We start from the raw sequence: 13,645 nt of genomic DNA, 5'->3' as shown, positions 1-13,645 counted from the left end.
TATGCATGATAGTATCCCACAGGTCTCTGAGAGTCTGGTTTTTATTTTTGAGACAGGGTTTTGCTCTGTTGCCCAGGCTGGAGTGCAGTGGTGTAAACATGGCTCACTGCAACCTTGATGTCCTGTGCTCAATTTTTAATTTTTTTGTAGACATGGGGTCTCACCATGTTGCCCAGGCTGGTTTAGAACTCCTGAGCTCAAGCATCTTCCTGCCTTGGCATCCTTAAGCACTGGGATTACAGGTGGGAGCCACAGCCCCTGGCCTCATTCTTCTTTATTTTTTCTTTCTGGTTCTCAGGCCAGATACTCTCAATTGAGTCTTCAAGTTTTCTGATTACTTTGCTAGTTCAAATTTGTCAAGTCCCTCTAGTAAACGTCTCACTTTAGCTATTGTACTTCTTAACTCTAACACTTTTTTCATAATTTCTCTTATCTATTTGATAACTGTTCATATACTTTAAATTCTTTAGGCACAGGTTTTTTCTTTGAATATCAAAATATTAGCTGGTTTAAAGTCTTTGTCTAGTAAGTCCAATGTTTGTTCTTCCTAAGCAATATTTGCTATTGACTCCCCCCACCATTATATGAGCCATATTTTCCTGTTTTCTTTGACTGTTTTGTGTATTTGTTGTTGTTGTTAAAAACCGGATATTTTAAGTAGTATGACAATTCTGGAAATCACATTCTTCCTTTCCCAGTGTTTGTTGTGCTCTATGACCAGAAGTCTTGAGAAATCAAAGGGTTTCTTGTCAGAAGATCTCATGACAGTGAAAAGAATAAAAGGATGGAGGCAAAAATTGACCTAATTTTCTGGCCATAAACATAGAAAAATACTTCACAATGGTCTATAAAAACGTAATTACAAAGATCATTTTCATACAGCTAAGGAAGTTAAAAAAAAAAAACCAACCTCCTATTTCTTGAATTGTAGCAATTAAGTCTTGTCCTAAGACTCAAGTTCAAACGCTAGTTCTGTCTTACACTACTACTTGAATAAATGATGTAATTTCTCAGAGCTTGTTTCCTCATTTGTAAAATGGAGATAGTACTTGCTAGCACTGTTGTGTGAAGGAGGGAAATATAGGTGTGAAAGTACTTTTTAAAAAGTAAAGTGCCATGCTCAGCATACGCACATGAGAGTTTGAGTTGTGGGTTATGGAGAGAGTTGTCAGGTGATTTAAATAAATTCTTATTTAAACAAACTTATTTAAATAAGGGCTAGAATATACCTAGAACATTTAACATGGAAATATATTTACAAATAGAAAACACTTTATAAAATTTCATCTTGGACTATGTAAATTCTTACTAAAAGTTGATTTACTTTAAAAATTTTGTCTGAATAGTTCATAAGTCAAAACAATTTTTTAAAAGAGGACACATCAGAAGTCTCTCATGCCTGTCCCTTTCACCTGGGTTCCCTTGTCTTGCTCTCTGCCACAGTTTTGCTTCCTTTCCTGTCAATATTCTCTTATCCAGATATGAGAAAATATGACTATGTACCCTCTGAGTTTTATTTGCAATATCATTGTACAATAAATTCTTATCACCCTCACCCTTTTCTTGCTCATCAGTGGCCAAGATAATAAATTGGTCAGTTACACAGCAAATAGCAGGCCTAGGACTCAAGTCCAGGCTTGCTAGTACCAAGGTACCACATCTACTTTGTTTTGCTACGTTGTGAACTTTTCTGTGAAATAGGGTAAATCTTTCAGAAAACTGTGTATACAGCTGTGTTCTTAAAAATATCTGCCTTTCAGATTGGTGGACCAGACAGTTCACGGCTGACTTCGCGTTTGGGGAATGAGTATGTCAACGTGATGAACATGCTTCTTTTCACACTCCCTGGAACTCCTATAACTTACTATGGAGAAGAAATTGGAATGGGAAATATTGTAGCCACAAATCTCAATGAAAGCTATGATATTGTAAGTTGAATACAATTTGACTATTCATCACAGCTATAAAACCAAGTACTCATTTTTTATTTTTTGCCAAATCAGAGAACTTACTATCTCTCTATTCCATTGCTGAAAATCATGGTTACTTTGCTTTTCTTTCTTACTGTTAGTAAGAATTCTCAGCTTCCTTGGTGGTCTGAGAGCTTATTTTAAAAATGCTTTGGAGCCATACAACTAAGTTTCTTGGGTAGGGCATTTTAAAGATGTTTTCTACCTGATAGGCACATTAAAATTTATTTATTTATTTTGCCAGGAATACTGTGTTGAGAGGCACACTAAAATTGGAGAACCAGTGGTTTAGTTTAGAATATGATTCATTTCCCTCTACTTGAAATGTGGAGTTAGGAACACTTATTTCTTAAGTTCTCATTTGTCCTGTTTGGTCTTGGGTGACCACAGCACAAGGACTCTTTTCTTTTCTGTTATCAGGTGCAGTGCACAGCCTCAGAGTTAAGCAGTTTTTATTTTGTAGCTACAGATTTCAGAATTGTGTTACTGGGTAGACGACTATCTTGCAACTTTAATTGCCTAGTTAGCTTTCAACTGTATGAGATCCAATTTCCCTAATATTTGATTAAGGTGAAGCTTTTTTTTCCTCTATCAGCTCCTACATTTGTGTGTGTGCACTCATGAGCAATAATCAGGCTGAATAAACGAGTAGGACAGAATTCATACTCACTTGTACCTGGCAGTGTTCTTAAATTCACCAACACTGTACCATAGTAGAAGTCGTGTAAACTGGCAATAGCACATTTTGAAATCCTGTATTATTGATGTTTAGGAAAAAGCAGCAGAGATTTCAAGCATGTATTAAAGTTCGATTAGTATTGTCTATTCAAACTCAAAATGTTATTAGGTACTTTCTAGTTAAAAGGGTGAAACTGGTTTATGTACCGAAAATTGAGGCCTTTTCATCACAAATGCTAATGAGTACAAACACTAGCTAAGAACTATAGGGAATTAAATTATTATGAAGTAAATCAGGACCAAAGCACATTTCTTTTAATAACCAAACCACTGTTTTCCCTTTCTGGTCTTTTGACATAGAATACCCTTCGCTCAAAGTCACCAATGCAGTGGGACAATAGTTCAAATGCTGGTTTTTCTGAAGCTAGTCACACCTGGTTACCTACCAATTCAGATTACCACACTGTGAATGTTGATGTAAGTATCAGTGAAAATTTTATGTTGATTCTAGAAACAAGAAATGGGTTTCTACTGAAAGTACACACTCACCCTGAATGTGTCTAAACCTTAACGGATACTCTTTAAATCAATCACAGACTTCCTTGCAGTTTTCAATTTGTAAGGAGTTTGTAAATCATGCCTTTGTGAAAATACAAACTGGTACAAATCTACCAAGTGAAGTGAAGTATCATATAGATTATATAAGTCTTCATTGCAATGACCTTTACTAAGGCCTTTGAGCTATGAAGGAAATTTTATGAAGTCTTTTAGCTAGCCCAGCTGCCTTTCCTCCTCTCTTCCCCTCAAAAGGCAGGGAGAGAGGCGAGTGGATAGGCAGCCATGCAGGCAGGAAGGAGATCAATCAATCAACCCAGAGCAAGGCTCAAATCCACACTACTGTTCTGAAGAAACAGAAGCCATACATGATCCTTAAAGTGGTTGCTCTGGCATACTAATACAACTTTGGCTTTTACCCTTCTTTCTGTTCCCATAGTGATCAAGCACTAATGTCATTCACTAGTGAAAACTTCACTGGAAAACAAACTAAACCAATTTAGGGGAAATGAAATTATAGATGCCACATGGAGACACTTAAGAAATGCATAGCACCCTCCGCCACACACACACACACACCATGCCCATCCCAGTCTACTGAGTAATCTGAGGAAACTCCCCAGGATATTCAGATATAGAAAGCCACACAAACTCTCCTGCTCCCACAGCTCCCTGCTACAAGCACCACTGGGAATTCTTGGATAGTATAAGCTTTGTTTTATATAGTTGTAAGTCTTGAAGACACAAAACATATATGGGTTGAATGCCTCTTGATTCTCATTATGTCTAAAATATTCCCATAGGCCAAGGCCAATCTGAATACAGTATGTAGGAAGTCCTACATAAAAATGCATACCAGCAAAGATGGAGAAAATGCAAATTAAAACAGTGATTTTTTTTTTTTTTTTTTTTTGAGATGGAGTTTTGCTCTTGTTGCCCGGGCTAGAGTGCAATGGTGTGGTCTTGGCTCACCGCAACCTCCATCTCCTGGGTTCAAGCGATTCTCCTACCTTGGCCTCCCAAGTATCTGGGATTACAGGTGCCCGCCGGGCGCCTGCCACCATGTATGGCTAATTTTTGTATTTTTAGTGGAGACAGGGTTTCACCATGTTGGGCAGGCTGGTTTCAAACTCCTGACCTCAAGTGATCTGCCCACCTCGGCCTCCCAAAGTGTTGGGATTACAGGCGTGAGCCACCATGCCCAGCCAACAATGACACTTTTTTCTAAGTCATAAATCCCAGACAATGCCATTTTAATAAAATACATCCAAATGACCCTGGAAAGGAACAGAAAATTTAAGTAATTTCTAAAATATATAAAGTAAAATTAGGGCTGGGCACCATGGCTCACACCTGTAATCCCAGCATTTTGGGAGGCAAAAGCCAGAGGAATGCTTGAGCACAGGAGTTTGAGACCAGCCTAGGCAATATAGTGAGACCTTGTTTCTACCTTCCCCCTACCCCCTCCAAAAAAAAAAAAAGGGAAATTAGCTGGGCCTGGTGACATGTGCCTGTCATCCCAGCTACTCAGGAGGCTGAGCCCAAGAGATCAAGGTTGCAGTGAGTTGTGATTACCCCAGTGCACTCCAGCCTGGGTGCCAGAGTAAGACCGTCTCAAAAAAAAAAAAAAAAAAAAGCAGAGAATAGAAGTGGGAGTCTAAAACATACAGGAGAAAAACAGTTCTAACAGAGACAGCACTGTAGGAATTTCCTGAACTCCTGCAATTTGCCATGGCATAATTTCCCTAAGGAAAAAAAAAATCCAGAACTGTTTGGTGATCACATGCATGGCAGAATTAGTAGAACAAAGCCTGAAGCTTCTACAAGTGCATCAGAAGAAAGAAAAGAAGGAAAACAAGACCTAACTCTAGCACTGTCCCCTGGCGAGAATTCACTGTGGAATGCTCTCAGAAAGGAGAGCTTTTACTACTCAGCTCAGAGTCACAGAGACCAGGAGAAAAAAGGTGGGAATCTAGAAAGCTTATCACCTTCAAGTAGGAAAAGAACCCTACATCCCAATGTCCCAAAGACAAGTCAGACCCACATCCAACTTGGCTTCCCATTATGAGAGGCAGGCAACCAAAGACAGGCAAACAAGGAAGGTCAAAACACAAAAGCAAACAGATCAAGAATCACACAGTATCTGAGAAAAACCAGGGCCATGAAAGGGAGACACCATTCCTAACAGAACACTGTAGAAAGCAGAGAAAATTACAGCAAACATAAGACTTAAATATAAGTATAAATACCCCCAGTAGATTGCTGTTTAATGGAGCTCCTTGACATTCTTTCAAGAAGTGATTAGATCTCTCAGAAGTATAAAAGACTGTCAAACAATGAAATAAAATAGAACATAAGTGCTAATTAGTGTGCTGAAAAATTGATCCAGGGGCTTGTCCAGAACGTACTGAAAAAGACAAAGAATTAAGAGCATAAGAAAAAATCGGGATACATGGAAGATAGATACAGAATTCCGTACATGCAGTAACAATTGCACAGGAGAACAGACTGGAGGAAACATACAAAGAAATAAAATACATAACCCAGAGATAAAGGAAGACTTTGTCTTCTTTCAGAACAGGTAGGATAAAAAGAACTCCAAAACTACTCAGAAAGAAACCAAACCTGAAAATAGATTGCCTGAGAAAAGGGTTGAGAATTGGACTAGCATCAGACTTCTCAATTGGATACTACACCATATTAGAACTCTATCTTCAAAGTTGTAATGGAAACTGAATTCTATATCCATTCAAACTAGCATGTAAGAGCAAAACAGAGATGGAAAAGCAAGGACCCACATTTTACCACGCGTGACCACTTTCTGAAAGAATAGTCAAGGGACTATCCAACAAAACAAAACATAACAATTCTAAGAGATACAATGTATTAAAGAAGGAAAAGGAAATAACTTGATTTAAATAATCTTTGATACACAATGTAAAACAAGGTATTCTGGAACAAAAATCTTAGTGATTTGATTCTATATGGGAAATGTTAGCAGGGAGGGTGTGTGGGTGGGAGGGGGCACACAGGAGCAAGCAAATGAGAGAGCAGTGTTTGTTTTGCACAGGAAAAAGAGTAACTCTAGATTTGAGCTGTTCAGTAGCCATTAACCACTGTGACTATTACATTAAATAGAATTAAACATTTAGTTCCTGCTGGGTATGGTGGCTCACGCCTATAATCCCAGCACTTTGGGAGGCCAAGACTGGAGGATCACTTGATCCTAGGAGTTTGAGACCAGCCTAGGCAACATAGTAAGACCCTATCTCTTAAGAAAAAAATTAGCTGGGCATAGTGGCACACACCTGTAGTCCCAACTACTCAGGAGGCTGAGGTGGGAGGATCACTTGAGCCCAGGATGTTGAGGCTGCAGTGAGCCATGATCATGCCACTGCACTCCAGCTTGGGCAACAGAGGGAGATTGTGTCAAGAAAAAAAAAAAAAAAAAATTCAGTTCCCATGTCATAGTAACACTTCAAGTGCTCATTAGCTGCCATATTGGATGGCTCTGATATAGAACATTTTCAGCATTACAGAAAGTTCTATTGACCAGCATTGTTCTAGACATTGAGAAACATTATTTTCAAGTGGTCATAATTTTAATGGTAAAATTAGGACATAATAATTTTCAAAGAATTATTTTCAAAGAACACTAGACAAAATAACAATTTTCAAATTTTCAAAGAATACTAGAAGAAAAAAATTATACAGTCAATCCAATAAAAAGCTTAATAGAAAAAAAACCCAAACAACAGTATAACTACAAATAAAATAGGGCTTCCGAATTATGTCTAAATAATACAATAATTACAAATATGAATGGGTTAAATTAGCCTATTAAAAGATAAAACCACTCAGATAACAAAAACAGACATAAGAAACACTAACATAAAACACAAAGAATTAAAATGAAGATATAGCAAGCAAATAATAGAAAGCTTGCAACCCAGCTATAGCTATAAACACAAAAAATGAAGTTATCTTTTGACCTAATAATTCCATTCCTAATACTTAGAAATATTTGCACATGTGCAATAATACTTAAAGGATCTCAACACTTTTTTTTTTTTTGAGACAGTCTTGCTCTGTCACCCATGCTCGAGTGCAGTGGCGTGATCTCGGCACACTGCAGCCTCTGCCTCCTGGGTTCAAGTGATTCTCCTGCTGCAGCCTCCCAAGTAGCTGGGATTACAGGTGCATGTCATTATGCCCAGGTCATTTCTGTATTTTTTAGTAGAGATGGTGTTTCACCATGTTGGCCAGGCTGGTCTTGAACTCCTGACCTCTGGTGATCTGCCTGCCTTGCCTCCCAAAGTGCTAGGATTACGGGCCTGAGCCACCCTGCCTGGCCTGCAATATTTGTTTTTAATAGAAGACACAATAAATGATTTAAATATTTTATCAATAGAAAACCAGTTCTATCAACTATGGGCCCAGTATGCAGCTTTTAAAAATGAGAGTTCTATATACATTGATATGAGACCATTTCAAACATGTATTCAATAAAGTATAGAATGGTAACATATCACCAACTGTGTAAAGAAAAATATATAAACATATGTTTGCATAGGCACAGAATGTATCATTTCATATGATACATAAAAACAAAAGAACATATAGTTATAGTGCCTGTCTCTGAGGGGAACTGCGAAGCTATGGAAAGGTGTTGAAGAAAACCTTTTTATAGTATGTATTCTTGTAATTGAATAAAAAATAAAATTACAAAAATCAGGCTTGGAAATATTTAATAGCAGACAAAATATAGTTCAATATGAAAAGCATTATATGAGACAAAGGCAATTTTCAAAAATTGATAAACATTCCACCAAAAATCATGACTATGCATCTAACAGCTTCAAAATATAGAAAATACTCAAATGCAAAATCAACAAATCTGCAATTACAGAAAAAGACTTCAACATACTTTTAGAAAGTAGTAACTCAAGTAGACAATAATAGCTAACACTTACCGGGAACTTCTTATGTGAGTGGCACTGAAACATGTGCTTTCATGCATTACCTAAGGCTAGAGAAAATGTTAATAACTTTGACAAGTCATACATGTATCATAAATATCTTTGTACCTGACAAACAGAATAAACATCTTTTTAAACACCATTAGATAATTATTTAAAGACCACATATTGGGAACCTACCCCTAAAGAACAATAACAACCACAATAACAACTATCACCCCAGTAAACATGGCTGGCAAGAGTACAATTAAATGAACATTATCACTGATTTGGCAACAGCTCTTATGAAGAATAATTTGGCATTATGTATCAAGTGCCCATAGTCTTTGACAAAGTAACTGTCTTTCTGATAATCTATCTTAAGTAATACAAAAATGGGGGGAGGGGAATAAAAATAGAAAATATTAGAAACACTATCGTCAAAATGAAAGGGCATGGTTGAGTATGGTACAACCATTCAACAGAATATTGTCATTAAAAACATTTATGGAGGCTATATTATATAGTCAATAACAGAAAATGCTTGAAAGGTTAGAAGTACATCATCAAATTATGTTTTATATAGCTGTAAAATAAACCCAAATCATCTTTAATGAACACATACTATTATGGTAAAAAAAGTCTACAATTTCTAACTTTCACCTTAGGCAGCTTTTTATTTTGCATCCTTTTTTTCAACTTTGTCTTCTATTAGCTGTGCAAGAAATACATGTCTGCTAAAGTTACACGATCTTTGCACAACAGCAACCTACACATTAGTCTACAAAGGGGAACAAACCCAAATTCCTCAGAAGTCTGAGTCCACTGTTGCCTTCCTTCTGGCCATCTGGCAGTTACAATATAGCACAGAATGACTATGCAAGTTAAATATTCATCTTAGCCATGGACATTTGCTTTGGGACTCCTAAAGTGGAGTCAAATTTGATCTCTACAGAAACTCTACAATGTAGCAGAGCACTGTGCATACTTATTGACTCCCAGACAAGCTGAAACCCCGAATTTGTCATTTCTATCAGTTTTTATATAAATTGTTCTTACCTACTTATTGATGCTTACAATTTGGCAATTATAAGGGGCAAAATTGGAGCAAGTGTTTTGGGTAAATAACTCCTTACAATATATTAAAAATACTTACAAACAATTCTTAGAATCAAACACTTATGTAAATACTTTTTTTTAAAAATAGGTCCAAAAGACTCAGCCCAGATCGGCTTTGAAGTTATATCAAGATTTAAGTCTACTTCATGCCAATGAGCTACTCCTCAACAGGGGCTGGTTTTGCCATTTGAGGAATGACAGCCACTATGTTGTGTACACAAGAGAGCTGGATGGCATCGACAGAATCTTTATCGTGGTTCTGAATTTTGGAGAATCAACACTGTTAAATCTACATAATATGATTTCGGGCCTTCCCGCTACAATGAGAATAAGGTTAAGTACCAATTCTGCCAACAAAGGCAGTAAAGTTGATACAAGTGGCATTTTTCTGGACAAGGGAGAGGGACTCATCTTTGAACACAACACGAAGAATCTCCTTCATCGCCAAACAGCTTTCAGAGATAGATGCTTTGTTTCCAATCGAGCATGCTATTCCAGTGTACTGAACATACTGTATACCTCGTGTTAGGCACCTTTATGAAGAGATGAAGACACTGGCATTTCACTGGGACTGTAAGCATTTGTAATAGCTTCATGTACAGCATGCTGCTTGGTGAACAATCATTAATTCTTCGATATTTCTGTAGCTTGAATGTAACTGCTTTAAGAAAGGTTCTCAAATGTTTTGAAAAAAATAAAATGTTTAAAAGTAAATTATGGCTTATAGGAGCTTATAACTTTATTCAGATAGCATCAATCAGGGATGACCAGAACACATTAGGACCCCAGATTATTCAAAAACTTTAACGAATTTTAAGGGGAAGAATTTTATCTTTTCCCTTAAAATGCAGTCATAGAAATTAGAGGATGACTCACTGCCACAGTGTCTAAAAGCATTTGCTAGCAAAGAGGCAGGACACTAATTTGTAAACTGCTCAACTGTTCTGACTGGAAGGGAGGCCTGGAGCTCTGCTATCACCAATCCTTCCCTTCCCTCTACTCCACATCCTTCTAAGGAGCATGATTTGAAAACTACTTTCCTAGGTTAATGGGCATGTGCATCAATGGAGAGAATAGTATAAGCAAGTGAGATGTAGACTAAGCAAAATTTAGATGGAGAAGCACATTTTAAAAAATTAATAACTTAAAAGTCTCAAGTTATTAATTTTTTTTTTGCTAACTCAATTGGAAGTAAGACTATGAAATATTTCAGTGTGTTTCCAATTCCCAGTTGAATGTAGTGTTTCAGAATTTCAGGTATTTCTTAAGATCCTCGAAAACACTGGTGCTGTCAAGTCCAAGTTCCTCGTACAGGAATTTAATTTGGGCTGTAATCTAAAAGAAACACATTAAAAAAATTAAATAGAAGGCCTTTGTAGTAAAATGCCACTGTTTAAGCTTCTCTTTATCTATCCATCTTTACCTAACCGTGAAGTCAGCAATTTATGGCAAGAGTACTTTCATTCGAGACAGAGGCAGAAGGCTTCCAACAATTAAGATTAAATTATTTTCTTTAACAGAGCTCACGTATCAAGTACAAGAGAGAGACATTTCTCTTGATTGACACAGTGTCCCTCCCTCCCCTCCTGGGTCTCACCCATAGATATGACATTTGTGAAGTGGCTTTGTCATAAACCTGCTGCAACCACTGAAAATGTGAAAACAACATGTATCTAGTTCGGGAATCTGTCCACTGAGAGGGCCTTGACAACATACCTTTTTGTGAGAATCCTCAATTACATGATTGCCTCCAGGCTGAATATCTAGAATAATATTAGGGGTCTGATAGCCTGGAAGAGTTAACATATAGAACAATTAGAAGATTGTATGGGATCTTCTTTGGAAGATCGAGACCCATTCCTCCCCTCTTCTTTGAGTACTCAGTTCAAATAATAGTAAAGGAATAAAAAGCAAAAACCACCATCATCAACAAAAAGATGGGAGGGGACAAGCAGCAGAAGACAAACTTCTGACACAGCAAAAGCAGGAAGAGGCCGTATGGAAAAGACTATATGGTGCCACACGGACAAGGTTGAAACCCAGGAGATCAACCTACCCTGTGGAATCTGAGAGTCTTATGCCCTGAAAACACCAGCTACAGCAATGGATGGGGGTGACAAATGGAGATGAATACAGGGAGACTGATATGGCATGTAGTTTCAAGGCAAAAGGGAGGGATTCTTATCTCACAAAGCTGAAACAGCTAGCTAGAGGAAATTCATGCAGCTAAACAGTTTGGGCACTGATGGCCCAAAACAAAAATCTCAGAATCTGTCTTTTAGAGATTCCCAAGAATAACGGCTCAATAAATATTGTTAAATGAATTAATAATTGTATGGCAGTGCATCTCCAAGTTATATCTGATTCTTAAATTTCCTGTTTCCTTTGTGTCCTGCCTACCTATTTTAATACTGTCCTTTGAAAAAGAGGTGAGGCAGTGTATGTATAGATATGTAGTTACGTACACTTTAACTGGGGAGTCAACATAGCAAAATAATTGTTTGCCCTAAATCCTGGGCAGATGATTTGGCTACAGCCTGAAATATATTCCTCTGAGCAGTGTGCTGTGGGTAGTAGTCTGTTTGGCCATGTTCCCTGCTTCTAGGGGGTCTCCTACCTTCACCTGTGTCCTTAGCATGCTCCGCGATGGCTTCCTTGAGTTTCTCAGTATAACTTACAATTCCTTTCAGAGGTACTCGTTCATCGTTTTCATATGCCGTTATGTGAACTGAAGGATAATGCTGAAAGAAAATACATGCACAAAGAGTTTACATTATTTCTTATGGTCCCTTGCCACTATAGAGACTATGAAAAATAATTACCTCCAATTTTTCCCTGTAAGTGCTCTATGCTTTTTCTCACTTGCTATCTTGAGAGAGCCTCAGTATTACAGTAGTAGACTACTTGTTATCTGGAATAGCCTTTTCTTGACTAAAGGACCTTAGCTAATTTAGTAATTAAGGCATGATAAGTCTATTCCCCTGAGGTATTAAACATGGAGCATGAGCAGAGATGGTGCTGAAGATATTTGGGCATCATAAGTAGAAGCATCTCTAAAGCTCCTATTTTTGCTTCAGCTTGGATAAGTTTTTTTTTATTATCTTCTATGTAAATTCAGGATAGTCTAACACAATTGTCTTTCAATACCTGAGGTTTAATATTTTGATAGGGACAGTAACGTTTTATGTAGTTCTTGTGTTTTTCATCAGATGAAGGATTCCCCCATTCTTCTAATTCTTCTAATGTCAGAGGAAGTGTAGTGTCCATCATGGTGTTGAGAACATCCAAGAAAGGTGCCTAAAAAAAAGGCAAAGAAACTTATACTTCAAGTAAGAGGTTGGTAAGTGAGTTTCAGAAAAACATTCTATTTTATGAATATACATACTAATATGAGAGAAAATAACTCAAGCCATGTAGATTCCTAGGAGCTAGAATACTCAGTCCTTAACCAGGGCCTGTAATTTATAACCTACTTTTAAAGTCTTCAGACTCCTTAAATGACATATAACAAGAAATGGTTTCTCTTCTAATTTCACAATATTTATTTTTAGCTTAGTACCTTTTATTCATTTATATTTTTTCTTATATCAAAGCAATAAATGCTACTGTCTCATACCAATTAGGACAGTTAGTTATTATATTAAAACAACAACAACAACAACAAGTATTGGCAGTAATGTGGAGAAACCGGAATCCTGATACACTGGTGGTTGGAATGTAAAATGGGGCAGCTGCTATGGAAAACAGTATGGTGGTTCATCAAAGAGTTAAGCTTAAGATTACCATATGATCCAGCAATTCCACTCCTGGCATATAATCCCCAAAACTGAAAGCAGGGTCTTAAAGAGATCTGCATACCTATGTTCACAGCAGCATATTCACAACAGCCAAAAGGTGGAAGCAACTCAAGTGTCCATTAACCAAAGAATGAATAAGCAAAATGTGGTATACACATGCAATATTACGTGGAATATTATTCAGCCTTAAAAAGGAATAAAATTCTGATCCATGCTACAATATGGATGAAACTCAAGGATATAATCTAAGTGAAATAAGCCAGTCACAAAAAGATTATTTTGTATGACTCCACCTATGTGAGGTGTTTGAGTTGTCAAATTCACAGAGACAGAGGCTGTGGGAAGCAGCAAATGGAGAGCTGTTTAATCGATACAGGGTTTCAGTTTTGTTAAGATGAAAAGCGAGTTCTGGAGAGTGACTGCATAAGCCTATGAGTGCACTTACCACTACTGAACTATTCATTTACAAATGGTTGAGATGGTAAATTTTATGGTATTTTACCATAATTAAAAATTTTTAAATGAAAAAAATACACAAGGAATAAAGTCTTTTTGACCACTTGGACAT

At 37.1% G+C, this 13,645-nt stretch overlaps 2 protein-coding genes across 10 annotated transcripts in view; one reads left to right on the top strand and one right to left on the bottom strand.

Annotated features, from left to right (window-relative positions):
- The window catches only part of SLC3A1 (solute carrier family 3 member 1), a 45,135-nt gene extending 35,141 nt beyond the window's left edge, over positions 1-9,994 (top strand). Inside the window, exons 8-10 of the mRNA XM_004029165.4 lie at positions 1,761-1,928; positions 3,009-3,125; positions 9,369-9,994. Coding sequence (XP_004029214.4) covers positions 1,761-1,928; positions 3,009-3,125; positions 9,369-9,809 — 726 coding nt within the window. The 3' untranslated portion in view covers positions 9,810-9,994. The remainder of the gene's footprint in view (positions 1-1,760; positions 1,929-3,008; positions 3,126-9,368) is intronic.
- Positions 7,935-13,645, bottom strand: part of PREPL (prolyl endopeptidase like) — a 43,323-nt gene continuing 37,612 nt past the window's right edge. For all 9 annotated transcript variants that reach the window (XM_004029164.5, XM_055377814.2, XM_019021124.4 and 6 more), the window contains 4 exons: positions 12,428-12,577; positions 11,898-12,021; positions 10,997-11,070; positions 7,935-10,615 (listed from right to left, as the gene is read on the bottom strand). In XM_004029164.5, the coding sequence (XP_004029213.1) occupies positions 10,526-10,615; positions 10,997-11,070; positions 11,898-12,021; positions 12,428-12,577 (438 nt within the window). In that variant the 3' untranslated portion in view covers positions 7,935-10,525. The remainder of the gene's footprint in view (positions 10,616-10,996; positions 11,071-11,897; positions 12,022-12,427; positions 12,578-13,645) is intronic.

This window comes from Gorilla gorilla, chromosome 12 (assembly GCF_029281585.2).
Source record: "Gorilla gorilla gorilla isolate KB3781 chromosome 12, NHGRI_mGorGor1-v2.1_pri, whole genome shotgun sequence".
In the NCBI taxonomy this organism is placed as follows: Eukaryota; Metazoa; Chordata; class Mammalia; order Primates; family Hominidae; genus Gorilla; species Gorilla gorilla.
Note: the sequence above shows the minus strand (reverse complement) of the source record. Positions and strands in the feature narration are given on the sequence as shown.